The sequence below is a fragment of the Natator depressus genome, chromosome 1, assembly GCF_965152275.1.
Source record: "Natator depressus isolate rNatDep1 chromosome 1, rNatDep2.hap1, whole genome shotgun sequence".
Lineage (NCBI taxonomy): Eukaryota > Metazoa > Chordata > Testudines > Cheloniidae > Natator > Natator depressus.
This window is the reverse complement of record NC_134234.1, coordinates 214,364,797-214,392,755: the sequence shown is the minus strand read 5'-3', so window position 1 is coordinate 214,392,755 and position 27,959 is coordinate 214,364,797. Positions and strand designations below refer to the sequence as shown.

The 27,959-nt window shown below is 48.7% G+C and overlaps 1 protein-coding gene and 1 long non-coding RNA gene across 5 annotated transcripts in view; one reads left to right on the top strand and one right to left on the bottom strand.

Annotated features, from left to right (window-relative positions):
• The window catches only part of LOC141974849 (alpha-2-macroglobulin-like), a 55,667-nt gene extending 46,741 nt beyond the window's left edge, over window positions 1-8,926 (top strand). For all 4 annotated transcript variants that reach the window (XM_074934882.1, XM_074934868.1, XM_074934876.1 and 1 more), the window contains exons 29-36: window positions 977-1,200; window positions 2,198-2,416; window positions 2,714-2,841; window positions 4,149-4,239; window positions 5,813-5,881; window positions 6,300-6,402; window positions 7,319-7,360; window positions 8,751-8,926. In XM_074934882.1, coding sequence (XP_074790983.1) covers window positions 977-1,200; window positions 2,198-2,416; window positions 2,714-2,841; window positions 4,149-4,239; window positions 5,813-5,881; window positions 6,300-6,402; window positions 7,319-7,360; window positions 8,751-8,776 — 902 coding nt within the window. In that variant the 3' untranslated portion in view covers window positions 8,777-8,926. The remainder of the gene's footprint in view (window positions 1-976; window positions 1,201-2,197; window positions 2,417-2,713; window positions 2,842-4,148; window positions 4,240-5,812; window positions 5,882-6,299; window positions 6,403-7,318; window positions 7,361-8,750) is intronic.
• Window positions 91-7,388, bottom strand: LOC141975122 (uncharacterized). The gene is made up of 3 exons (XR_012635869.1): window positions 7,104-7,388; window positions 5,443-5,622; window positions 91-410 (listed from the first exon to the last, which is right to left on the bottom strand). It is a non-coding gene; the product is annotated as an uncharacterized LOC141975122 (long non-coding RNA).
• Window positions 8,927-27,959: the final 19,033 nt, after the last annotated feature.

The window sequence follows — 27,959 nt, the reverse complement described above, 5'->3', positions numbered from 1 at the left end:
CAGACAGAGGGGGCATCACCAGGGCAGAGAGAGTTGGGGCTGAATCCCCTTTCTCTAGGGCTAGTTCCTGGGGGACGGTTTGATGGTGGCTTTTTTTTTTAAAAGGCGCTGAAATATTCATGTAAAGACAAAGGAAACTTTTAAAAAACATGAGTTGGGGCCAGGGCTGCCGGTGCCTGACTTTGCAGTGACACAGGTGTATCTGGGGGATCCCCTGACACCTCAGTGCTGTGAGTGAGCATATCCTGAACCCCTGAATAAATGGTACCATTCCCACTGAGCAATAGCACAGCTCTGCCGGTGTCTTCGCTGGCTCCGCTCCACTCCTCACTCCGAGCGCTGCTCCTCGCTCTGGACACTCGTTCCATGGGAGCGATGGCCCCTGGTCCGCACAGAGTGACGTCTGCTCCCTACAGCAAGGGACATACAAAGAGGAGAAGCCTGATGTTTGGACTGATCAAATGAAAAAAATAGATCATTCCAGGGGGGCCCAAAAAAGGGTCCTGGTGTCCCAGGAAATCCCAGGAAGAACTGGGACTGTGCTGGTAAGAGAAGGATTTATGGGCTCTTCACGCCGCTGGAGTGGGGTGTGACTGTCACTGCTGTAACCCTTCGGCCTTGAGCGCCTGGGGCCACTTAGTGACCTCACATTTTTTGGATCAAAGAGCCCAATAAAGTCTGCTACTGTCCATTCCTGGGATGTCCCTTTATAAGATAAAGGGGATGTAGGCACAGAGGTGGCAGCCTGATTAGTTGCTGAGTGTTCATACCACAAGATTTGTATAAATGCACTAGACCAGCAAGTGAGGGACTATTTAATCCTTTCACATCTCATACCAATATGCCAGACTAGCATGGGGGGGCTCTGTTCTCCCACCCGCAGCAGCAGCAGGTCAATAACCCCCTTAGAAATGGCATGTACTAAGCATCTGTATTTCCTTCTCTCCTGTCCTCCCTCTCCCTTCTCCCACTGCAGATGGCTCCATTCACTGGCAGAGGCCCGGGAAGGAGCCGGAGGCAGATCTCCCCTTCTATCACCCCCGTGCTCCTTCTGCCGAGGTGGAGATGACGTCCTATGTGCTCCTCGCTTACCTCACCACGCGGCCGGCACCATCCCAAGGAGACGTGTCATTAGCAGCTCAAATTGCAAAGTGGATCAGCAAACAGCAGAATCCCAACGGGGGCTTCTCCTCCACCCAGGTGAGCTGTTCCCATCCCCAGCCTGAGACACCCAGGGCAGGAGGGAGAGGCAGACAGGAGAGGGCAGGAGACAGATAAGCAACCCGGGAGACGTGGGAGGCTGCCCTGAGGAGGGGGCAGTCCCCTCACTGTACGGTTTAGATCATGGGTTAGGCACAGCATGGAGCATAGTTACATCCGATCCCCACAGGCTCCGGCAGGCTAATGAGGCTGGAGACTGGGCAAATGATGCTCCTGTGTACGGAGGGCAGAAGATTCACCCTGAGCACCTACGCATGCAGTGCCATACCCAGCACTGAGCCCATCCAGCCAGGTCAATTCAGCTTGAGAGCTGAGGCCTCCCCAGAGAAGCAGTAGCAGCCAGTCACTTCCGGACACACCCAGGGGGAAGTTCCATCCTGAGTGACAACCAAACAGGAGGCGCCACCTCCCGCTTTGAGCAGGTGCAGGCCATGCTGGTGCTTGGAGGCTGGGACCTCTCGGAGTGACCTCTCTGACCAATCATTGGCCCCATGTTCCACCATTTCCCTGGTTGGCTTGATATCCACAGGGCTTTCTCATACTCCATTACTGAGCCTCCTGGCTGCCTCGCCATGGTCCTCTCTGAGCCATTTCACTTGGTCTGTCTGTCCTGAGCTGCCCCTTCAGGCAGGGTGTCTTCAGGGGAGAGTGGGTGGTATCTTCCCCCAGCTCCATTCAGTGGAGTATCAGAGATACCAGATCCCCAAGGTTCCCAGGTTAGACACCTGGCTGCTTTCAATGGGAGATAGGTGCCTAAGTACCTTGGAGGATCTGAGCCCAAGGGAATAGGGAGCATGGCACATGCTGGTGATGGGGAGAGAATGGGTGGAAATGGGAAAAGCCGACCTTTCTGTCTCCCTTCTCCACCTGAGCAGGGCATTAGTGTGTTGGAGGAGCTGGCGGGATGGGGACTCCAGGCCCATGGAAATGGCTAACTTATCCTCTTGGGTGCCTGGGCCCATCTCTTGTCTGGCAGGACACAGTGGTGGCGCTCCAGGCCCTGTCCCGATATGGAGCGTCTACCTATGCCAAGAGCGGAGGAGTGTCCACAGTGACCCTGCAGTCCACAGGGAATTTCCAGGCCCAGTTCCAGGTGGATCACACGAACCGTCTGCTGCTCCAGCGTATGGCACTACCAGAGGTGCCAGGGGACTACAGCACGGGGGTGACAGGAGAAGGATGTGTCTATGTGCAGGTGAGGGCCCTGGGGCAGAGAGAGAGGGAGACGCTGCTGCTGCGGGGAGCCCATATCATTCCCATTGGAGATGGCACGGTGCGTGGGCTGGGGAGGGAGGGAGGGAAGGAAAAGAGAGGAAGAGATGGGGGAGAGGAGGAGAAAATAGGAAAGAGGTGTGAGGAGGAGAGAGAGTTGGGGAATGGGGAGAGAGAGAGAGAGAAAAGAGATAAAGGAAAGAATGAAACTGAGCAGAGGGAAGGAGACAGAGGAAATGGACAGATGGACACACACAGAGAATTGTGTATTCTCTTCCAGACCAGCCTGAGGTACAATGTGCTCCCCAAGCTGGGTGAGGCGCCATTCGCGCTGGAGGTGCACACGGTCCCTGAGATGTGTGACAGCACCAGGGCTCAGAGGACCTTTGACATCGCCATAAGCATCAGGTAACTCCCCTCACAGGGCCAGGCCTTCCTGAGCAGCCTTAGGGCTGGGGACAAGTCACTCCAAGAGCTCCCAAAGGGGAGGGGAAACCCCAGAAAAGTAGATACAAATCAATATTTTTCCAAAAATTGAAAATGGATTTTTACATTAAATCATGGTATTTTCTTAATTGCAATTGCTCTTTTCAATGTCAGTCAGATTTTGTATTTCTGTATTGCCAGCTCTCCCCCTGTAAATTGTTACAGTGATTGTTTTGTGCTTGTTACTCTAAGAACTTCAGTAACATCCTTAGTGTGAGAGAAACACAAACTCAGACACAAAACTGCCCGGCCAGTAGCCCTTTCTGTATCTGCAACCACCACTATCCTCCCACTGAGTGAACTGCCCCCAGTCACAGGAGCTGAATGCTTTGACCTGGCCATTCTTCTTCAGCAGGATTTGCAGTCTGAGTTCAATCAGACTTGTGCTCCTAAATCACTTTGGTGCTTTTACAAAACCCACCCTTACATGCCAAAATATGGGCTTAGGAGTGTATATAAAGAAGCTCACAGTTGCTTTGCTAGTGTATTGAAATAACTTCCCAGTGCTAACACTAAACCAGTTTGGATCTGAAGTGACAGAAATTTTATCCCAATAAAACCAATGTTTTTAATAAATAATAATAATAATACAGTTTTAGCCCCTGATGCTTCTGCACGTGCTCCAGTTTCCTCACCTGTGCCTCTGTTCATGTGACTGGAACTAGGTACCTGCTAAAAAGTTTGTAGGAACAGCACCTTCGCTTCCAATATTTTGGTTTTTGTGTGCAGAATTTTTGTAAAATTCAAATAGGATCCCCTAGCAGTAGTGGCATTTAGAAACACCAGCTTTATAAGTTAGTTCAGCACACACTGTAATCTAAAGTTTTAATTGCACAAACCTTTACACTGATTTTTCAAAACCTGACTCACTTATAAATCAATTATATTTTTAAAAAATCAAGTTATTTAAATCCCGATTTAAACTGCTCCCTCTTCCTGCCCCCACCAATGATGGGCGTATTTTAACTAAACCCCTTATTGGATGGGAAGCCTTGTGCTTGAGGGACTTTCAGCAAACTTACATGCTCCAGGGCAGAACTGAGGGGCATTGGCAGAGCTGTGTGAGGAAACCAGGACTGGAATAGCAGGGGGCTGCAGGGCAGCGATGAAAGGTAGTGGCAGGACAGGGGGCCAGTGAGGGTGTGAGGTGCTGCAGGTCAGGGTTGAGGTGCATCAGCTCTGTGGTGAGATGTATTAAACTTTGTTTCATTTCCCGCTTGGTCTCCCAGCTACACAGGGAAACGCCCCGTCTCCAACATGGTCATCGTTGACGTTAAGATGCTCTCAGGATTCATCCCCGTGAAGACATCAGTGAGGAAGGTAACGGCCCATTCTATGTATGGGCCGCAGCCAAGGGTATCTGCCCCACAACCAAGTGGAATCCAGCTCCCCACAACCCCAACCAGTGGGCATCCAGGGCCCCTTGCCTCCAACCCCACTTGAGGGGTATCTGGCCCCAGGTCAACTCCAAAGCCCAACCCCTCATTTGCAGCCTGGCCACTCCCTAGTCCCTTCTCCAGCATCAGGCTCCCCCCCCCCCCCCGGGCCCTTATCTCCATCTCTCTGACCCCATCTCTTCTTTCTGACCCTCCCCTGATCCCCCACTCCTTCCCCATCCCGTCCCATACACCCCCTGAGCTCCCACTCCGTGACTCCCTGGTAAACTGTTACGCACAGGGGGAGCAGGCCCGGCTGGAGGCACCTCACAGTCTCCCCTGGAGGGGGCAGTGTTCCTGTAAGGGGATGTCAGGCTGGGCTTGCAGGGTGCTTGGGAGAGAGAGTGAGGAGCCGCCATCTCCCTGTGCCCCTCTCTGCTCCCCCAGCTCTAACACCCCCCCACACACACACACACTGAAACTCCTGAGCCCACCCCAGGCCCTGCATCTCCTCAGGGAGACCCAGATGGTGGGAGGTGCCCCTTCAGGGGCCCTGAGGTGAGATCTCACCAGCTTAATGAAGCCTGTGAGAACAGGGAAGGCAGTGCTCACAGCCACAACCCTCCCCTCTGGGGACAGGTCAGACACTGAGCTGATGCTGCACTTGATAGAGACCCAGTCCCTCAGGGTGACTTAGGGTTGCCAGATATTTCAAAATGACAAGCCCAAATGAGTCTCAAAACAAGCTCCAAATGCACCACTCCTTGAACAACCAACCGTAAGCACTGAGGATGTATTTCTCCTACTTTCCCCCACATAACATCCCCACACACACACTGCGACACCCTCCACACTCTTAGCCAAACCGGATGATCCACGGTGGCAGGTAGCCCAGTCGGGACCTGCCTACCATGGGGCTGACTCATTAGAAGAGCCGTGCACCCACCCATGGGGATGGACTGCCTGGTCAGGACATTGGCCCCAGGTCCAGCCATACAGCTGCCAGCACCTCTAAGCAAGAACCTCCTAACACCACCCCCGGTGCCCACTCATTGTAGGAGGACTCTGGCATGGATAAAGGTGACTCCAAGTGCCAGTGAGGCACAGAGGGAGTCTGGTTTTTGCTGGCTGGGGCCCTGAGTCTTACCTGGGATATCGGAGTTCTGGGAGTCCAGGCTACTGCTCCTCTAAGTCCTCTCTGTCTGCTGAGCTGTCTCCCAATCCATCCTGGCTTTCTGCCACGGTCGCAGTCTTCTTGCTGCCACTGGCCAGCCGCGGGCAGGGTGCCACATGGTGGGGAGCATGGTGGATGGTGGCAGCATGGTCCCTGGGTCAGGTTTTGGAAATCGGATGCTCTCAATCTGAGGCACTTTACACCTCAGTCCACTAGGTGGGTAGGGCCACTCTAGAGACTCCACCCATTCCTTTAATGCACCAGCATCCCATTCCTTAGGGCTCTGGGGTAGTTTGAAGAGGGGCCCAGTAACATCCTGCTTCTCTCCCTTGGCTGCTGGCAGCTGGAAGGACATCACCACATCCACCGCACAGAACTGAGCACCAACCACGTGCTGCTCTACATGGAGCAGGTAAGCGGCCAGATAGGGCCAGGATGGGCCAAGGAGAGTCACCCGCAACGTACCCGCGATAGAGGCACTGAATGGAGGAAATCTCCCAGGCCAGGGCCAGGAAAGACAAACCCATGTATCCCCCGCCAGCTGCTGCTGCTCCTCAGTATTTCCCTTCAGCACTTTCTGCTCCCCCAACATACAGAGCCTACGGGTACCAGGAGAGCGGCATGTACTCGGGGGTTGGGGGGCAGGGCTTCTCCCTCCTCCCCCAGGGCCTGATCCCTGCCAGGCCCTGCAGCCAAGGGGGGCAGATGCTGAACCTGCAAGATCATGGGGGGGGAAGCAATGGGGGTACATGGGAGAGATGGGGAAGGAGTGGGTGAGGTGGCTCAGAGCGTCCTCCTGAATCTCGTCTGTTTTCCCCCCCACACCCCAGGTGAGCAATGTGACTCAGAGTTTCTCCTTCACGGTGGAGCAGGACTTCCCCGTGCAGAGCCTGAAGCCGGCGCTGGTGAAAGTCTATGATTACTACGAGACGGGTGTGTGTGGGGGCAGGGCTGGGGGGACGTTAGCCACCATGGGCCTGTCATAGGGAGGGGAGAGGCCACAGTCACAGCCACAGGGGGACCCGCGGGGCTCAGGGTTCTGTTTGGCCTCGTTCTCTCGATGATCCACCTCCCCACTGCGTGCTGCCTCCTGAGGGTGGGGACAGGCCTGGGGCTGAGCTGAGAACCTCACGCCAGCGGTGCCTGCTCAGCGACTGCCCGTGCAGGTTCAAGGGCAAACCCCATTCCCTTCTCCTCCTGCTTCCAACCTGAACGGCCCTGCCGCCACCATCCCTGACACTGGTTTGCCCCACGCAGACAGCGTCCCCCTCTCATCTCTGGACACAACAGGCCCATCTCAGCAGCATCTCCCCTCTCCCAGATGAGAATGTGGGGCACACAGGGATTATGGGCGAGGGATCATATTCCACTGGCCTCGTGCTCGCACCATGAGCCCAGACCCCTCCCGCACTGTAGAGGGAAGGTGCCAACCCAGGGATCTGGGAGGGTCTTGGGTTCAGATCCTGCCCTGAGATCCCAGCTCTGGGGGTGACCTGGGGGAGGCACATTCGCTCCTCCGCTCCCAGCTAGGACATCGGGTGACAAAACCGCCGGGGTTGCCGTTGGGCTCTGGTCGTGTGTCAGGCGAGGTGCAAACGGACATAGGGCACCTGGCACAGACCCTCTGGAGATACCTGTTGCGCTGTAGCCTTGGGGTAACCATTGCCTTCCTCCCATGGAGCCCAGCTGAGGTTCCCCCAGTGCCCCTGGAGAGAGGGCTCCCTCCCCTCCTTCCTGAGATCTCTGGTGCGGTGCCAGCTCTCTGCCGCAGGGCCTGGTGGAAGTGTGAGGAGTCCTGGTTGGGTCTCACACAGCCCTGATCACATCTCCCTTCTCTTGTGTCTTCCAGATGAATTTGCCATCGCCGAGTACAGTGCCCCCTGCAGCAAAGGTAGCGTATGAAGAGCCATTTCCTCCCCTCGTCCTGCTCACAGCACCCCCAGATCTACTCCCCACTGTGAGAGCTCAGCTCCAGGCAGTGCATCCCCCGTGCACTCGGAGCTGGTGGCTTTTTTCCCCTGCACAGGGGTTTGTTGCCTGCACTGATGGCGTCTTTGCTTATTCCGGGGGATAGATGCTCCATTCACCCCGCAGCCTCTGCCTCATGAGCCCTATGGAAATTGGGTCATTGCAATGGTTTGTGAGAGGCTCTTCCTGGGGCAGGGCGAGGGCTCCAGCCCAATCAGAGCCAATAAGTCCCTGCCATCTTACTGGGCAGCTTGTTTCTGTGAAGCTTTCAGAGATGGGCTGTTTGGGCTCGGATCAAATAAGAACCTGAGGCCTCTCAGCCTGTCCTATAAGCTCAGATTCTTTACCCTTCTCCCCAGCAGTTGGGTCTGAGCTTTCTGCTTCTGGCTAGGATCAGAGGAGCCAAAATATCTGTGACAGGGAGGATCAGAGAGTGAATGAAAGAACCAAAGCACAGGAGAGCCAGGCAGACAGAGGAGGGGAGGGTCTCCCAGTAGCAGGACTCAGCAGAAGCCTCCTTCTCCCAGCCCTTGTTCTGCAGGACTGAGAGGCCCAGGGAAGGATCTCAGCATCCAAGGGCTTCTCTGGACTTCATGCCCCTGGTGCTGATCCACAGGCAGGTGCTCAGTCCCAATGCAGGGAGTTCCCTTCCCTCCCGTGGGCACTGATGGCTCTTGTGTAAATGGATTAACTCCGTTCTGTGCTGGGTCCCATAGGAACAAAGGGGCAGGGAGAGGACGTGCTCCCCAGATCAGCACCTCGCCACTGTTCCCTCTAAGCTGTGCGCGTGTGCGCGCACCCACAGATCCTAAACCCCGCGCACATGGCGAAACACCACATGCACAAAAATTTGCACAGAAGCACAACTATTTGCACAGAAGAAATTTTTTTGCTCACACAGCATGTCAAAAATTAGAGGGAACATTGCACCTCGCTCCTAAAGCAAATGTCCGAGCTGAGCCTATGCATCCTGTGGCCTCAGGTCCATCCCTGCTCTGCAATGTCAGACACGGCAGAGATGGTTCCAGGCAGACCCTAGGCTGACACAGCCTGCGCTGGATCCTGTCCTGTAACTCCCCGGCGCTATGAGACACGCCGTGTGGAGGCAGATGAGGCAAGACCCTGTCCCTGGGAGGGAGAGATCAGGGCCGTGGAATCTCCTGCCTGGGGCCCTGGCAGGGCTGTGCTCCCTGCGGCAGAGCAGTTGTGCCCAGCCCTGGATGTGTGTTGCTAGCTCTGTGCCCAAGCCCAGGGGAGGCCTGGGTAGTCTCTTCTCTAAACCCCTCCTGTTCCCGCTCCTTTCCCCCTCACAGTGGGAGCCGAGCAGAGCAATGTGTGAGGGATGGAGTCGTGTTCCGAGCCTCCTGCGTCCCACCCGCTTAGCCTCTGCGCAGGCTGAGGTGGGTGAAGGGAGCAACAGAGAGAAAACAGCCGCAACAAGAGGGAAACAAACATTACAAATAAATGAATTCACCACCCTGACCAATGGCTCCTGGCCTCTCTGTTCCCAACCCCCTTATCCCTGCTCAGCCCCAGGACTTCTCAGGCCAACATGTGTCCCATCCAGCTAGGGCTCTGCCCTGTACAGCCAGCCAGGGGGAAAAGATCTGCTAAGCACCATTGTGTCCAGTAGCCCTCACCTTTTCCAGTTAGCGACTAGTGCGGGATTGTTCCTTACTTGTAAACATGAACTGTGGGACTGTAGATGCTCTCTGCCCGCTACGGGATGGAAACAGAAATACTCAGCTGTGTGCCAGGGCCTGATACGGCTAACATGTAACGGGGTCTCCTTTGGATGAAGTGGTCAAGGCCTGGGGGTTTGGAACACCAGCCTGTAAGTTCCATCCCTGCTGCTCCCATGAAGTGCCACCGGCCACAGCATGTAGCATTGTGACAAGTGGTTTGTCCTAGAATTGAATGGCATGTTCTAGGGATTTATATAATACTAGTTGTAAGTGCCTCAGCTAATGGGACTTCTGACCCCCTTCCCTTTGGGAAACTACTCCACAGTCTGGGAGCCCCTTCACAGAAAAAGTTTCCTGAAATGCTCCCCTTTTCTTGGTTTCAGCCCATTTACACCTAATTTTATCTGTTCAAGTCTGCTAAATAATGTCCCCTCTTCTTTTGGTATTTACCCTTTTTAAATGCATGTAGTGAATTATTGTCCCTTCTAGTTATTCATTATTTATCCAAACTATGCATATTTAATTCTTTCAAAGTCTCTTTGTAAATTGCTTTATTCAGCCCTCTCTCAGCATATCTGTCCTAGGAGTGTTCTCTCTGAACAAAGAAAAGCCAGAGAATCAGATGCAGGGTTTTCACCTTATTTCATGTGTCCTTGACTAGGTCTACTCCCCTCGCGCTGTAGTTATACTGACCTAACCTGCAGTGTAGACAGCTCTATGTTGACAAGAGAGCTTCTCCTGTTGACATAGCTAATGCCTCTTGGGGAGGTGGATTAACCACATGACAGGAGAAGTTCTCTCTTTGGCATAGTAGTGTCTTTACTAAAGTGCTACATTTGCACTGCTGCAGTGCTTTACATGAAGATAAGTGCTTTGTCTCCTGCTGTGATTCCCCATTATCACACACTAACGGTCCCATCTGCACTATGCTTTTAAAAAGACCTTGTCTACAAAATGAACTGGGTTTAAATGAGAGCTCAGAGAAAATGAGATGAACATTAGAAATAACATTTTTTGCAGAATAAAAAGTTGCAAAAAAAATTGATTCAGAAATAAAATATTTTGTTTCAGTCTTTTCTAGTGAAATGGAATGTTTCCATATTCTCAAAAACAACACATTTTGTGCTTGGTTGTTGAACTGAATCTAAATGTTTAGCTTTGAATCAGTCCCCCTTTGAACTACATCTGCATAAGGTGCATGGTGCCTCAACAGATGTAATTTGGGTTGCATATGCCCCCATTCTCCCCACCCCAGGTCAGGCTTCCGGCAGGACTACATATCTCATAATGCACCTGCAGTCATATGACTCTAATGATGCATCACATGGCTCAGTAAGATAGGTCACCATGATGCATTATGGAAGATATAATCTGGTCAAGGACTCTTGCCCCATAGGGAGAATGGGGACACATGGAGCCTGAACAACAATTCCTATGAACTGCTATGCAGCCTTATCATAAATATAAAGGGAAGGGTAAACACCTTTAAAATCCCTCCTGGCCAGAGAAAAAACCCCTTTCACCTGTAAAGGGTTAAGAAGCTAGGATAACCTCGCTGGCACCTGACCTAAATGACCAATGAGGAGACAAGACACTTTCAAAAGCTGGGGGGAGGGAGAAACAGAGCCTCTCTCTCTGTCTGTGTGATGCTTGTGCTGGGGACAGAACAGGCATAGAGTCTTAGAACTTAGTAAGTAATCTAGCTAGAGATGAGTTAGATTCTGATTTCTTTAAATGGCTGAGAAAATAAGCTGTGCTGAATAGAATGAATATTCCTGTCTGTGTGTCTTTTTTGTAACTTAAGGTTTTGCCTAGAGGGATTCTCTATATTTTGAATCTGATTACCTTGTAAGGTATTTACCATCCTGATTTCACAGAGGTGATTCTTTTACTTTTTCTTCTATTAAAATTATTCGTTTAAGAATCTGAATGCTTTTTCATTGTTCTTAAGATCCAAGGGTTTGGGTCTGTACTCACCTATGCAAATTGGTGAGGATTTTTAATCAAACCTTCCCCAGGAAAGGGGGTGTAGGGTTTGGGAGGATTTTGGGGCAAAAGACATTTCCAAATGGGCTCTTTCCCAGTTATATACCTGTTAGATGTTTGGTGGTGGCAGCGATAAAGTCCAAGGGCAAAGGGTAAAATAGTTTGTACCTTGGGGACATTTTAGCCTAAGCTGGAAAAAGTAAGCTTAGGAGGTTTTCATGCAGGTCCCCACATCTGTACCCTAGAGTTCAGAGTGGGGAAGGAACCTTGACATGTTTTCTTTAGCAAGGGCCAGAGAGGTTCGGAGGGTGTTTTGTAGGTTGGCCCTCCGACATCCTCACAGATGCAGGAACTAATTTCCTGGCAGGATCTATGGAAAGCCTTTGGGAAGCTCATGGGGCAAATCACTTGGTTGCCACTCCTCCACCATGCCATTTGTTTAATGGTGGTAAGAAGTTTAATGGAACTTTGGGGGCCATGATACGTAAATTTGTAAAAGAGCATTCCAATGATTGGGAACTAGCGTTGCAGCAGTTGCTCTTTACCTACAGAGCTGTACCACATCCTAGTTTAGGGTTTTCACAAGGTTCCTTCCCCACTCTGAACTCTAGGGTACAGATGTGGGGACCTGCATGAAAAAACCCCTCAGCTTATTTTTACCAGCTTAGGTTAAAACTTCCCCAAGGTACAAACTATTTTACCTTTTGCCCTTGGACTTTATCGCTGCCACCACCAAACATCTAACAGGTATATAACTGGGAAAGAGCCCATTTGGAAACGTCGTCTTTTGCCCCAAAATCCTCCCAAACCTTACACCCCCTTTCCTGGGGAAGGTTTGATAAAAATCCTCACCAATTTGCATAGGTGAGTACAGACCCAAACCCTTGGATCTTAAGAACAATGAAAAAGCATTCAGATTCTTAAACGAATAATTTTAATAGAAGAAAAAGTAAAAGAATCACCTCTGTGAAATCAGGATGGTAAATACCTTACAGGGTAATCAGATTCAAAACATAGAGAATCCCTCTCGGCAAAACCTTAAGTTACAAAAAGACACAAAAACAGGAATCTACATCCCATTCAGTACAGCTTGTTTTCTCAACCATTTTAAAGAAATCAGAATCTAACACATCTCTAGCTAGATTACTTACTAAGTTCTAAGACTCCATTCCTGTTCTGTCCCCGGCAAAAGCATCACACAGACAGAGAGAGAGGCTTTGTTTCTCCCTCCCCCCAGCTTTTGAAAGTATCTTATCTCCTCATTGGTCATTTTGGTCAGGTGCCAGCGAGATTATTTTAGCTTCTTAACCCTTTACAGGTGAAAGGGTTTTTCCTCTGGCCAGGAGGGATTATAAAGGTGTTTATCCTTCCCTTTATATTTATGACAAGCCTAGATAGATGCAGTTTGAGGCTGCAGTGACTTACATACCAAACTATAATAATATTCCATATTGCTGTCTCTTGTAGTTTTGCTGTTTATATTTGATAGTCTTTTCTCCATCTGGCCCTTATTGGCCAACCATGGATAAAATTTGTGTTCTGTTTTTAAAAGAATGACAGATACTGCACCTCTCTTTAATATGCCCCTCACCAAGGTACAAAAGACAGCACATGTGTGGGTCACTATTTGGAATAGAAACCGCACATGATGAACAGGGAGCCCTGCATCAGAAATGGAGCAGAGTACCAAAGAACAAAAATTAACCCCCACAAAAAACAGTAAACAACAACAAGAAAGAAAGAAAGGAAACAGGTACTCAACTGCTAACATAACTACACACACTAGAGACACAAGCTAAACTAGCTGATGGCATCACTTGAAGAAACCATGAGGTAAACTGCTTGGCGAGCTCTGACCTGGGCCCTGGCCAGTGAGAAGGAGCTGAAGGGGGCTGGAGCAGCACTGCCCATATATATCCTGGGTGAGGGCCAAAAAGTCATGCAGGGCAGATATGGGTATTGCCGAGGAAAATTCTGCTCTTCTCTGCTTGCTCCCTGACACCTGAGTAGAATAGACATGTGCAACACATCTTGAAGAACAAGATACAATACAGATAAGGCCTGGTCTATACTACAGGGATAGGTTGACATAAGCTACCTTGCATTGACTTAGCTGTGGAAGTGTCTTCACTTAATTGTGGCGCCCACTGACTGAAGTGCCTCTCTCTGCCAGCTTAATAACACCACCTCCCTGAGGGGTGTACAGTCACTGTCAATGTAATTAGGTCAATGCGGTATCAGTGTAGACACTGTATTGCTTACATCAACTGTTACTGGCTTTCGAGAGCCATCACAAAATGCCCCACACTGACAATACAATCAATAAAAGTGCTCCTGGTGAGGACGCACACCAGCGACACAAGGGGCCAAGTGCACACACACACACACAAGTGATTAAATAACTGCAGTGGCTGTACGCTGAAGTAAGTTAGGTTGACGTAATTTTGTAGTGTAGACATGGCCTAAGTAACCATTATTTCTGCAAACAGACATAGATTCTTTCAGGAAAAACAGGGTGTCAAATATAAAGGGAAGGGTAAACACCTTTAAATCCCTCCTGGCCAGAGGAAAAACCCTTTCACCTGTAAAGGGTTAAGACGCTAGGATAACCTTGCTGACACCTGACCAAAATGACCAATGAGGAGACAAGATACTTTCAAAGCTGGAGGGAGGGAGAAAAAGGTTCTCTCTGTCTGTGTGATGCTTTTGCTGGGAACAGAAAAGGAATGGAGTCTTAGAACTTAGTAAGTAATCTAGCTAGATATGCATTAGATTCTGTTTTGTTTAAATGGCTCATAAAATAAGTTGTGCTGAATGGAATGGATATTCCTGTTTTTGTGTCTTTTTGTAACTTAAGGTTTTGCCTAGAGGGATTCTCTATGTTTTGAATCTGATTACCCTGTAAGGTATTTACCATCCTGATTTTACAGAGGTGATTCTTTGAATTTTAATTGAAGAAAAAATATTCTTTTAAGAACCTGATTGCTTTTTCCTTGTTCTTAAGGTCCAAGGGTTTGAGTCTGTGTTCACCTATGCAAATTGGTGAGGATTTTTATCAAGCCTTCCCCAGGAAAGGGGGTGTAGGGTTTGGGAGGATTTTGCGGGGAAAGACGTTTCCAAATGGGCTCTTTCCCAGTTATATATTTGTTAGACGTTTGGTGGTGGCAGGGATAAAGTCCAAGGGCAAAAGGTAAAATAGTTTGTACCTTGGGGAAGTTTTAACCTAAGCTGGTAAAAATAAGCTTGGGGGGGGTTTTCATGCAGGTCCCCACATCTGTACCCTAGAGTTCAGAGTGGGGAAGGAACCTTGACACAGGGCCAATGAGACCTGAATATCTAATGTTAAAAAAAGAGGGTGGGGGATGGAAACCTTAAAAAAAGAAAAATGTTTCTCAGGTCTTCTCTGTGCAGCATAAAGGAACACAGCAAAGGCACAAGCACAGCTCTTCCTTTCCTTTGCAGGTCACTCTTATACGTAAGAGCAGACAAAGCACTGGAGAACAGACTGCTGGGCACAATACTGCATTGGCCAGTTCAAGGGAAAGGATGGACAAGACAGGACCTAGCAGAGCTTTCCAAACTCTAATTTCCTATATTTTAGAAAAATATTGTAGGTCCTACAAAAACACCGCTAGTGTTCATTTTATAATTTTTCAGTTTCTAAAACCACATTCTGGCTGCTCTGTGGGAGTGGGACCCCTACCCCATCATAGTGCACCCTTATGGCTGGTGGTTTGTAGCTTTTTGTGGGTGGCAGACAATTCTGTGGTACCATGTGTCTCTGCCTGAGAGCCATTCTGCCTTCTCCTGAGCATGGAAACAACCCTGAAGACATGTAGCAAGACAGATGGATGGATTTTCCACCTCCGTTTGGTGGAACTCAGCTCTCTGTGGAGCCAGACTCTGCAGATGGAGGCTATTCTGCTGACATGGGGATTGGTGGGGGAACCAATCTTTCATGTTGTTCATAGTATTTACCCCTTCAGTCACTCAGTACCAGGGGCTTTTCAGGCATGGCCAAGTGGTACAGGAAGTGAGGCTGCTAACAATCCTCTTCTCCTCATTCCAGCTACACTGGGAGGTGTGCGGGCTCTAATGTGGTCCTAATGGAAGTAAAGATGCTGTCTGGTTTTGTTTCCGTCAAGAGCTCTCTCAAAGAGGTGAGCCACCATCTAACTTGTGAGACAATTCATAGGATAAAATGACCCTCATACTCTCCTTCCCCTCTAAAAGTACTGGGGTTTTGCCTCAGCTGCTTTTGGGAGGGTCGTTTTTGGGGAGAGAGGGCAAGGAAAGAGCAGTAAAATGGGGGATCAGACCCTGATGAATCAATTACTGGGGAAAGGGACAGATCATTCCAACCAATTGTATTATATTGATCAACTGCTAGGTGGTGTCACATGTAACATATTTTACTTAAGCTCACAACAGCCATTCCTGGCAGTTCATTAAAGCAAATAGCATTAAAGCAAAATAAAGCCTCTTATAGCAAACACATCTGGTGTATCGCTCCGCAAAGGAAGCTCTGTAACCAGTCCATACCTGGTACAGAAGCCTGACCTGCTAGTAGCAGTCTTGCAACCTATCATGTATGAGGTGTTCAGAAGTAAACTAGTGCTAGAAGAGAACAGGAACAGAAAGAAATCAGCAACAAAGATTGGATGATTGATCTTATCAACAATGCCCTAGACTGAATTTCAGCTTTAATAGAACTTCAGAATGAATAGACTGGAAGCAGTATTTTCCAAGATTTCGCATTGCTACAAAACTCCACCAGGAAATGGGAGATACTCAGATATCTTCTTTAATTTGTGCTATGGGGAAGGGTTCTGGCTATGTTTGATGTATACTTTATACCTCAGAGAAATGTGGTTTGTGATAGAGCATGTTTACCCCAGAGAAAATGTAGAATGTTTTATAAGAGCTTCGCATGTATTTGCTAACAACTGTGATTTTGGGACTGCAAAACATGAAACTATCAGAGAGAGGCTAACAATTAGATTAACAGACAAAAGCCTCTTGCAGCAACTACTATTAAAGACAGACATCACTTAAATCTACCCACAACTGTACAGATAGCAAGCAGTCTGAACTAGCCAAAGAGCAAAACAAAAGGCAGGTCAACTTGAAAATCATGAAACTAGGTTAGAAGCTGTAAACACACACAGCATGAGTGCTAAAAGTTGTTACCATAAAAGCCCTCAGGCTATGAAGAAATTCCAGGCAAACTACAAAGACTTTCACAATAAGTGTACAAGATGTGGAAAAATTCGTAGCCCACAGGTGTACATCTAGCCAAAGGCACTAGATGTAATAAAAATGCACAAAATATGGACATTTTGCAGTGCTTGCTGTACTAAAGCAGTCAGAGAGTTGATTCATATTACAGACAATCAAGAGGGATTTTTTCTGAGATCTATTGTGTGATGACACAGAGCCTTACTGGAGAGTGAAAATGAATACCCATAGAAAGACTATTGACTTTAAAATTGAGTGAGGAGAAGATGTAACAGTCATCTCAGAAGGGATTTACAATCACCTTCAACCCCTCCCACAGCTGAGATCACCTGACCCAGCTCTGACTAGCACAGGAGGTATTCTGAACTGCATGGGCCCGTTCACCTTAGAAACGATTTATAAAGACAAAAGCTATATATTCAGAGTGCACCTGATCAAAGGATCAAAGACCAACAGCCATATTATCAGCAGCATGGCAACCATGATGGGCCTAGTGAGAAAGGCAGAAGAATTTTGGCAGAAGAGGATTTGATGATACTGGACTTTTGAAAGGCGATCCAGTACAAATAAGCTTAAAAGACAATGCTGAACCATACAGTGTACAAACACTTCTACCAGACAGACCTTGGAAAAGACTAGCTGCAGATTTATGCAAATTCAGAGGACATCATTACCTAATTGTAGTGAACTATTTTTCCAGGCATAAAGAAATAATGTACTTGAAAAACACACAATGCTGCAATGGTATTGAGAAACTGAAGTGCATATTTGCTCATTTCAGCATTCCAGAGCAATTTGTGATAGACCATGGCCACAATTCACTGCAGCAAAATTTAAGTCATTCTGTATGAAATATGATTTTGATCATATTACTAGTAGCCATATTGCTCACAAGGGACTGGAAAGGCTGAGAGAGCTGTACAGACAGCCAAGAAAATCCTACAGCAGGAAGATCCATTCCTTGCTCTTCTGAGTTACAGATTGTCAAGGTTCCTTCCCCACTCTGAACTCTAGGGTACAGATGTGGGGACCTGCATGAAAACCTCCAAGCTTACTTTTACCAGCTTAGGTTAAAACTTCCCCAAGGTAGAAACTAATTTACCCTTTGCCCCTAGACTTCCACTTCCACCACCAAACTTTATCTGGGTTCCTGAGAAAATGTAGTTTGGACATGTCTTTCCCCCCAAAATCCTCCCAACCCTTGCACCCCACTTCCTGGGGATGGTGAGGATTTTTACCAAACCTATTTGCATAGGTGACCACAGACCCAAACCCTTGGATCTTAGAACAATGAAAAAGCATTCAGTTTTCTTACAAGAAGACTTTTAATAGAAGTAAAAAGGAATCACCCCTGTAAAATCAGGATGGTAGATACCTTACAGGGTAATTAGATTCAAACAGAGAATCCCTCTAGGCAAAACCTTAAGTTACAAAAAGGACACACAGACAGGAATATTCATTCTATTCAGCACAGCTATTTTCTCAGCCATTTAAAGAAATCATAATCTAACACATACCTAGCTAGATTATTTACTAAATTCTAAGACTCCATTCCTGTTCTGTCTCCAGGAAAAGCATCACACAGACCCTTTGTTTTTCTCCCTCCTCCCAGCTTTTGAAAGTATCTTGTCTCCTCATTGGTCATTTTGATCAGGTGCCAGCGAGGTTACCTTTAGCTTCTTAACCCTTTACAGGTGAGAAGATTTTTCCTCTGGCCAGGAGGGATTTTAAAGGGGTTTACCCTTCCCTTTATATTTATGACACAGATCAACACCAATAACAGCTGCTGGATATAGTCCAGCATAACTTCTGATGGGAAGACAACTCAGAAATACTATTCCAACTTTGGAAAAGAATCTAACTCCAAAGTGGCCAAACATGAAGAGAGTAGCCACATTGGATAACTAGGCTAAAAGAGTTTATGAACACTTTTGCAACAGATGACACTCAGAGAACTGCTGGGTCTAGAACCCAATAACCCTGACTGTATCAAACTGGATGAAGAAAAAGGATGGACAACTCCAGCTGTCCTAAAGAAAAAGAATTCAGCACCCAATCATATGTGATTGAGATCAACAGTGGAGAGTTCAGCAGAATCCATCAACATTTATAGTTTGTTCCTCAGAAAGAACAATCAACAGAGCAAACTCTACAGGTGGCAGATGCAGATCAAGAATACTCAAAAGATTCCAAACTGACCAGAGACAATAGTTACAACTCATGGATAGCCATATGACCAAGTTGTTATATGTTTGGGTTGTGTAATTAAAAAACCAGTACAACTGAGAGATACTAAACAGACTGATCCATAATGAATTTTAAAGAGTGTGATAGTGTAAATTTTGTAAATGGTAGGAACATAGAACTTAAAGGGGGAGATGCAAGGGAATGCTAAACTGTATTATACTGTTCAGCCATTAGGTGACTCCATGTATAATATACTTAAGCTCAAAACAGCCGTTCCGATTCCTGGCAGTGCATTAAAGAATCATATAGTGAATACAGCTGGTGCATCTTTGGGAAGGAAGCTCCGTAGCCAGTCGATATCTAGTAGAGAAGCATGCCCTGCTAGTAGCAGTCCTGCAATCTACCATGTACAAGATGTATATGACAGACATCCAGTTAGGGAGTTTGGTTCAATGACACATCACACCATTGTAGAAGTGGCATTCTTAGGCTTTCTGGGGTGGTCAGAGAAGCTCCTGCAGATGGATTGCACACAGAGCTAGTCTTGAAACAGCTTTATTGGCAACAGGCAGGAAGAACAATGAACAAGTTCATCTTGTAATGTTCTATAAACATCTAGAGAGGCCATTGTGGGGATGCTGTTTGTCTAACAATGCCCCTTTTTCACTAGATGAAGATTGATAGTCTTGTGGGTAAAGCACTAGACTGGAACATGACTGAGCTTCATTCTATTCCTGGCTCTACTGCACACTTCCTGTGTGCCTTGCACAATTCACTTAATTTCTCTGTGTCTCAGCTCCCCATGTGTATGTAAGCAGGATCTGAATGAACTGAATGAATTCTCCCTGGGCCCTGACAGCTAGCTGGGTGGGGGAGAGACTTCAGGAGCAAACTGTATTTACATGAACACACCTACTCTGCTTAGATATCCAGCAGATAGAGCGGAGTTGCTCAAAATAATCAACTGTGGCTCGTATTGGGTTACAAATCACTGCAGTACTGAATGCAGGGGTAGTGAAATGCTGTTACCAATGTTGTTGTAATTATTGTATGAATACAGGGAAGCAGGACTGTGCTTCACCTGTCCCAAATGAGGGGGTCACCCTCAGCCAAAAGGACCTCATTAAGCCAGGGGCTTGAATGCCAGAGCCTTGTGAAAGTAAGATGGGTGGGGACAGGTATCTCAGTCAGGAAGTATAGATGCTCTCTCTAGGGGTCTCTGGACTGGTTGAACCTATTTCCCCCCACCATTTAATGAAAGAGTTAAATAGGATTTATTAGAAGCCTCTTTGTTATTTTAATTGCTCAATCAGAGCTGAAATCAGTTGTGATGGGGCAGTGTTTTTGCCCAGTTTGCAAAAAGCTGAAAATCACTGAGACTGATGTGCAGAGGTCAATAGCAGAGAGGCAGGTGGCAGCAGAAGGTGACTGATAGTCGGTCACTGAACAAGTTGCTGGTGAGGCAGCAAGCAGAATGAAGGGGTGGCCAGCGGAGAGGAACTATGGCTGGCAGGGCGACCACCCAGAGCAAATGCTCAGATGGTGGAGCAAGCAGTGTGCCTTCTTCCTGGGGTGGGAGGTGAGCTCACACAGATGCACTTCTGAACCCTGCGTCCTCACTGCCCGAGGACAACCACTGTGAGTGGGGTATGGTGAGGGAACAGAGAGGAGCACAGAAAAGGAACTCTGGTAGTAGAACTCAAGAATGAGGCAGAAGGCACAACGGTGCAACGCACTCATATAGTGGAGAAGCAGCTGTGGACGACGGTGAGGAACCGGTCCCTTGGATAAAGTAGGAACCTTTTGAAATCCGGATTGTATGCTCTGTTGGAACCTGGGGACGCCCAGAGTTACCCTGTAGGTATGGGACAGGGACAGAGCTCAGGGGTTAGGGCACGGTGTACGCCCCTAGAATGCATTCTAGCAAACCGGAAGGTATCTGGTGCGGATCCGATGACTAAGAGCCAATTAAAACGATTCTGTACACTTGACTGGCCTCAATATCAACTAGAGGACCAGGAGTGGTGGCCACCAGGAGGGTCAATTAATTACAACACGATCCTTCAGTTACTCCTGTTCTGTCAGAGAACAAGGAAATGGAATGAACATATGTATGCGCATTTGTTTCTGACTTTATGTACTCGACCAGATATTTTACAGCGCTGTAATCTGACTCCAACTGGTTCGGTAGCAGCTAATGTTAGTCCCCAGACCCCCACCCCCACTGTAATGGCAGAGCCGGTGTCCCCTTCGGCCCCTACACTCACACCTTGTAAGTCCCCAATGGTTGGCCTATACCCCTTAATCACCGAAACTAAAGTCGCCCGGTCTGGATCGGACAGGCGTCCGGCCACGACTATGCAGGTTTATACTCATGTGCCCTTTAATCCTGTGGATTTGGCTGCTTTCAAAGCACAGGCAGGAGAGTTTTCCACCAACTCAAGCAGGTTTATATCAGTCTTTGAGGGGTGCCTCAGTAGTCACAAGCTGGACTGGGGTGATTGTAACATCCTCCTGCGAACCCTATTGTCTGAGGTTGAAAGACAACAGGTTGTGTCCAAAGCAAGGGAGGAGGCGCAGAAACGGTATGACCAGGATCATATTAATGTCCCTGACCCGGATGCACAAGTCCCCCGAGCAGACCCCAGGTGGATCCAAATGATCATGTGGATATGTCCCGCCTTACCTCCTATAAGGAGTTGCTTTTGCATGGACTCCGTCACTCAGCTGTCCGACATAATAATTGGGCAAAGCCATATGAAGTAATGCAGGATTTAAAAGAAAGCCCAGGGGCCTTTCTACAGCATATTCAGGACACAATTCGACAGAACACTAATGCAGACCCCGATGATCAGGCAACCGAGTCAATTATTAAGGGAATTTTTACGAGCAGAGCAGCCCCTGATATTAAGAGAAAGTTACAAAAAAAGGAGGATTTAATGGGCATGACCATGGCACAAATCTTAGAGACTGCAAACCGAGCTTATAGTCTGAGAGAGACAGAGAAGGAGAGAAAGCAAGTGAGACTGATGGTAACAGCAGTACAGGCCGGCACTAAGGGAAGTGGCCGGGGAGGAAGGGGCCGTGGACATGAACATCCAGGCTCGCAGGAGAGACGAGTGGGTCGCAACCAGTGTGCCTTGTATCGACGAGAGACACTGGAAAAATGAGTGCCCAAAGAGGAAAGAAAAGGGGGGTGCTTCTATGATGGCGATGGCGGAGCAGGAATAGGGGTGTCAGGGGAGACGGACCACCCTACCCCCGGAACCCTGAGTAAAGATGCGGGTGGGAAGCTCAGAAATAGATTTTTTAGTGGACTCTGGAGCAGCACGAACTGCTGTAAATCGACCCCTTCAGTTGCCAGTAGCAGATTCCCTTACTGTGGTGGGAGCCACAGGCAGGGACACCAAGTGCCCAGTGTATGCCCCAGCGGAATGCGCTTTGGGAAACAAGACTATATCCCACAAGCTGGTATACCTCCCTAAGTGTCCACCACCTCTGCTGGGACAGGATCTGCTTTGTCGCCTCGGTGCCACCCTGCATTTTACTGAGGATGAAATAACCCTTACCTTACCCCCTGAGAATGCATGGATCATGACCCTTGCAGTTGAGCCCTCAGCCATGCAAGCCCCAGAATGGAGCCCGTGGGAAGACCAGGTGTACCCCCTCATGTGGGCATCAGGGATTCCAGGAAAGGCCACCCACCAGACCCCCATTACTATTTAGCTCATACCAGGGAAAGGCCCAGTGCAAGTAAAACAGTATCCAATCAAGAGGGAAGCCAGAGTAGGTTTACAGGAAACTATAGATCGATTTCTAATGTATGGTATTCTCCGGGAATGTCAGTCAGCCTGGAATACTCCCATTCTACCCGTACAGAAGCCTGATGGCACGTATCGGCTAGTACAGGACCTAAGGGCAGTCAATGAATGGGTTAAGACTTTGCACCCTCTTGTCCCTAACCCGTATACATTATTGGCTTCTATAGGGGGACAGTATACCCATTTTTCAGTCCTTGATCTGAAAGATGCTTTCTTTACCATCCCAGTTGCCACCCCGTCACAGGAGATCTTCTCCTTCGAGTGGGAGGACCGAAAAAGGGTTAAAAAGCAACTTTGCTGGATGGTGTTGGCCCAGGGATTTAAAAACTCCCCCACCCTCTTTGGCCAGGCTCTGGCCAGGGACCTAGAGGAGAGGGATAATGAGGAGGCCCTCCTTCTGCAGTATGTAGATGATTTGTTAATTGCCACTGTGGGCCAAACCCCCTGCCTTAAAGCCATCGTGAACCTCCTGAATTTTATTGGACTCCGGGGATATCGGGTAGCACGGAGTAAGGCTCAAATCGCCCTCCCAGAGGTACGGTACCTCGGGTTTCACATACGGCAAGGGGAGCGTCAGCTTTCAAGCGAAAGAAAGGAAGCTATCTGTCAAGTTCCTACTCCAAGTAATCGTAAGCGGCTCAGGGCATTTCTGGGTATGGCAGGCTTTTGCAGGATATGGATCCCAGAGTTTGGACTATGGGCTAAACCCCTGTACGATTGTGTAAAAGGAGCAGATCATGACCCCTTCTATTGGACCCCTGAGGCTGACAGGGCATTTAAAATCCTGAAAAGAAAATTGATGGAAGCCCTGGCTCTGGGCCTGCCGGATCTCTCTAAGCTGTTTCAGTTGTATGTACATGAACGAAAGGGGGTGGCCCTAGGAGTGCTCACACAGCTGTTAGGAGCATGGAGACGTCTCGTGGCTTATTTTTCTAAGCAACTGGATCAGGTTGCAAAGGGTTGGCCGGCATGTTTACGGGCGATCGCAGCTACTGCCCTAGTGCTTGAGGAAGCCGAGAAGCTAACACTGGGAGGGGTTATGCAAATCCATACTCCCCATATGGTCCGAGCCTTATTGGATGCAAAGGGAGGGCTTTGGCTCACCCAGGCTCGGATTGCTTGGTACCAGGCTAAGCTGTTAGAGAACTCTGAAGTCACCTTACAGCCTTGCCCCTCCCTTAACCCAGCCACTCTCTTGCCAGAAACAGAGGAACAAAAACATGACTGTTTAGAGATCATAGATGCCCAGTACTCCAACCGTCCAGATTTAAAGGATGTACTCCTCCCAAATGCAGATTATGAGTGGTCCACTGATGGTAGCGGTACTGTAATAGATGGGCAAAGGAGGGCGGGTTATGCTGTTGTGACCCTCCATGACACTGTGGAAGCTGAAGGTCTGCCTGCTGGGACCTCTGCCCAGCTTGCCGAACCAATAGCCCTGACCCGTGCGCTTGAACTGTCAAAAGGAAAGCGGGTCAACATTTTTACTGATTCAAAGTATGCTTTTGGTGTGCTACATGCTCATGCTGGCCTATGGAAGCAAAGGGGAATGCTGACAGCCCAAGGCTCCCCAGTCAAGTACGGGCCCCAAATCCTCCGGCTCCTAGAAGCCGTACAACTTCCCTCGGAAGTGGCGGTGGTACACTGTAAAGCCCATCAAAGGGAGGATCAAGATGTGGCCAGAGGTAAAGCCCGGGCAGATAGAGAGGCTAAGCATGCTGCCACCCTACCATCCCCTCAGACTGAGAACGCCCATATGCATGCCCTTATCCCATCAGTAGGGGAGCTTCCAACTCCTCAGTACTCTGGGGAGGAGAGACAGCTAACTGACAAACTCGGTCTCCGGGAAAAGGAGGGATGGCTCCATTCCCCGGAAGGGAAGGTCCTCTTACCAAAGGGCCTGATCCGGCCAGTGCTGCAGAAACTACATCAAACCACTCATGCTGGCAGGGAAGCACTTATCCAGCTAATGGGAAAATACTTTATCACTTCCGGACTCCGACCCGTGGCTGCCCAGGTACAAGCGGACTGCTTAGTCTGCCAAAAGAATAACCCCCGACCGGGACATCCTGTGCCACCAGCTGCCCTAGAACCCACTCCGGGCCCCGGACAAGTGTGGCAAATAGACTTTACTGAGTTTCCCCGGACCCAAAGGTTCAAATATCTCCTTGTCATAGTGGATTGGTTCAGCGGATGGCCAGAAGCCTTCCCATGCCGTAATTGCACTGCCAGAACAGTGGCCCTCAAGTTTGTTAAGGAGATCATTCCTCGCTTTGGACTCCCCCCGTGGATGGAATCTGACAACGGGACACATTTCACGTCAAAAATCATTCAAAGCATCTCACATGCCTTACAGATCCCCTGGAAACTCCACATGCCCTGGAGACCGCAAGCCAGTGGTGTAGTGGAGCGTACCAATCAGACCCTTAAACGGCATCTCTCAAAAGTGTGCCAAGAAGCCTCACTGCGATGGCCTGATGCTTTGCCCCTCATCCTACTTCGTATCCGCGTTCTCCCTAAGGGTAGATTAGGGCTTAGTCCCTTTGAAATTATGTTTGGAAGGGCATGGCCTATGAATGGCACCCCGGTTCTGTCAGGGGAATGGGAGCTGGGTTATGGTTTTTTGTTACAGTATATGTGTTCCCTGTCTGCTGTTCTCTTGTCTCTTCACAGGTATACCAAGGATTCCCAGCCTCTCCCCTTGGACTCTCCCTTCCACTCCTTACAGCCCGGTGACTCTGTGCTTGTTCGTACCTGGAAAGACAAGCCTCTCCAGGAAAAGTGGAAAGGACCCTATACCGTCCTGCTGGTCTCCCATACAGCGGCAAAGATCGAGGGACACAAGAACTGGATCCATCACTCTCGTCTGAAGGCAGTACCTGCCCCCTCGTCAGCAGAACAGTGGACCGTCCAACCTGCTGACTCCTCATCTAGTGACGATCTCGGGCTAAAGCTACTGTTTAAAAGACACAAATAGTGAGCACCTTTACGCTTGCCCACCCAGGTACTGGAGACCCTGGGTTGGGAAGACTCTGGTGATAATTAATTGGGTAACATTGTTATTCTCTGTATTGGTATTTCCAAACTGTGCATATCGGGAGCATAACTCCTTTGTTTTGCTTGTGCACCATGTTGCTACTTTAACAAACCAGACTGATTGCTGGGTATGTGCTCCAACTCCACTGTCCCCCCAAATGGGAATGCCCCTTGACATGCTGCCCCTGACCCTAGCAGAATTAGCCACCACCAGAGAGCAGGAAAGAACGTACTCGCCGTTCTGGAATAAGACCTCTTTACAGCAAGCCACCTATCAGGACCAGGAGTATTCAGTTGCAGTACTCACTGAGGGAGTATTATGTTTTACCTGAAACCAATCTGATTACTATGGGCGTCCTGTGGGAAAAAGCTCCTGTGTTATTACACAGTGGGCTGATGGGTATTGGATAAAGACCAAAAGGGGAGGACAGCAGTGTGGGTGTAATGGTTCCTCCCCTTGTAGGGAAACTCTTACAAATAATCTTACCACAAAAAAAAAAAAGGGTTTGGAAATATAACTTGCTGTCCAGTTAATATCTCCAATGTAGCAAGCCAATGGTGGGTTTGTAGCGGTCCCTATGGCGAGTGTAATTTGAACGGCACAATTAGAAACGTCCCCACTTGTTCCCAATCAGGAGGATGGGATACCCCCTTAGGGGCATATGAACTGTTTGGAAAAACAGCTTTAAATATTCCAGGAATCCCCTTAAGAAACGGTCCTTACTGGGCCCTACAGGGTCCATTTTGTATGTGGCCGAAAGGCTTACAAGGTGCTGCCAGCCAACTGGACAGGTAGCTGTTATATAGCTCATGGAGTTCCTCATCTGTCAATAAATACCATACTGCCCAAAGGAAAGATTAGAAATGCCCGAGACACCTCTGTTGAGTCACGAGAAAAGACCCTGCAGCGACTGACAACGGCATTGGAGGGCAATATGAAGAATTCCCTCATAGCCGAGAAGCTTGTAGGGTGCTCTGTACTGGGAATAGCGCCACTGTTTTCCGGGCCAGCCATGGCATGCATAGGCCACTATACTGTAAGGCTGCAAATGGTACTTGAGAAAGTTGCCTTAGAGTTAGAGGACTCGGTTAGTGATTTAGGGTCAGCAGTAAAAACATTAAATAAAGAGGTACAGCAGCTCAGGACGTTTTCCCTCCAAAACAGGCTGGCTTTGGACTATTTCTTGGCATCCCAAGGAGGGGTTTGTGCCCTCGTTGGGCCCCGATGTTGTGTATATGTAATTGATAGCAGTTATGAAATCTATGAAAAGGTGGTACAGGCTGAGGCCCATGCCCGAACCAGAGCACAGGTTGCCTATACTGCCCCAGAGAGCGATTGGTTGCAAACCTTGTTTTCAGGCTGGGGTTTGTCGTCTTGGCTTGGTGGTTTATTTAGCTTGTTATTGAAACTTCTTTTTCCTGTATTGCTTGTATTAACGGTATTATGCTGTGCAGTATCATGTGCCAGGGCCCTTTTGCAAAAGTTAATAAGTCATTCTCTTCAGGGCTATCACAAAGTGCTTATGCAAAGTCCTATTGTAAAGAAATAAGTAGCCCAAATAAAAAAACTCAGAGCCAAGGCTGTTGAGTGTTCTCAAAGGAGGGAGTTGTTGGGGACACTGGGGCATGGCCACTAGGTAACTCGAGGGGATGGAAGACCACGAGTGTCGATGAAGCCCCCTCGCACTAGGCCCAGGTGTCCTTGCCCCCCCCCCCCCGCCTGGAGGCACTCGCAGCAGCTCTGCGTACTAGGCCCAAGTGTCCTTGGGCCCCCCCCCCCCCCCCCGCCTGGAGGCACTCGCAGCAGTTATGCTGAGGATCTGCAACAATATGTTGCAGAGTCAGACTGCCTGAAACTAAACAAGGCCAAACAGGGCAGATATGGAAGAAAAATGCTGAGTAAAGCAGCTTTATGTATAGTTTAACAAATGATACAAAAAACAAGGGAACTAGCTGGTAACTGGAGTGGCTGGCTATATGGATACCTAGGGCAGCTTGCTATTGGATAAGTATGCTGAAGAAAGGATGTATAAAAGCCTGTGTAACTTCCTGCTCTGGCTGCAGGATTAGAGATCTTATTCCCCCTGTACCTTTTTGCAGCTGCAAATAAACTTTTCTGCTTCTCCACCCCGTTGTGATTATTGGATGTAGCACACCGGGTAGCAAACCAACCCCAGCTGTTGTTTTGCCTCTCGGCACTGTGTGCCGGCAACAAGACCACTGGGCCATGCAGTTGAGCATGGTTCCTCCAACAGTGGGTATACCTGATCCTTCAGAAGAAAGACTTAGGCCAAGATTTTCCAAAGTGGAAACCTAAAGTGAAGCTTCTAAGCCCCGTATTAAGTTGCCTGATTTTCAAAGGTGCTGAGTACCCAGCAGCTCGCACTGGCCAGAGCGTTATCCTGAAAACTAGGTCACTTTTAGGATTCCTCTACCCAGGCCACAGCAGTGAAGCTCCCAGCCTGGGTCAATGGACTCCAGCGTGCAGGGCTCCGGCTCGCGCTCTCACAGTAGCTGTGTAGCCGGCGCTTTGAAGCTGTGGCTTGGGCTGGGACAAATGCCCGGTTTT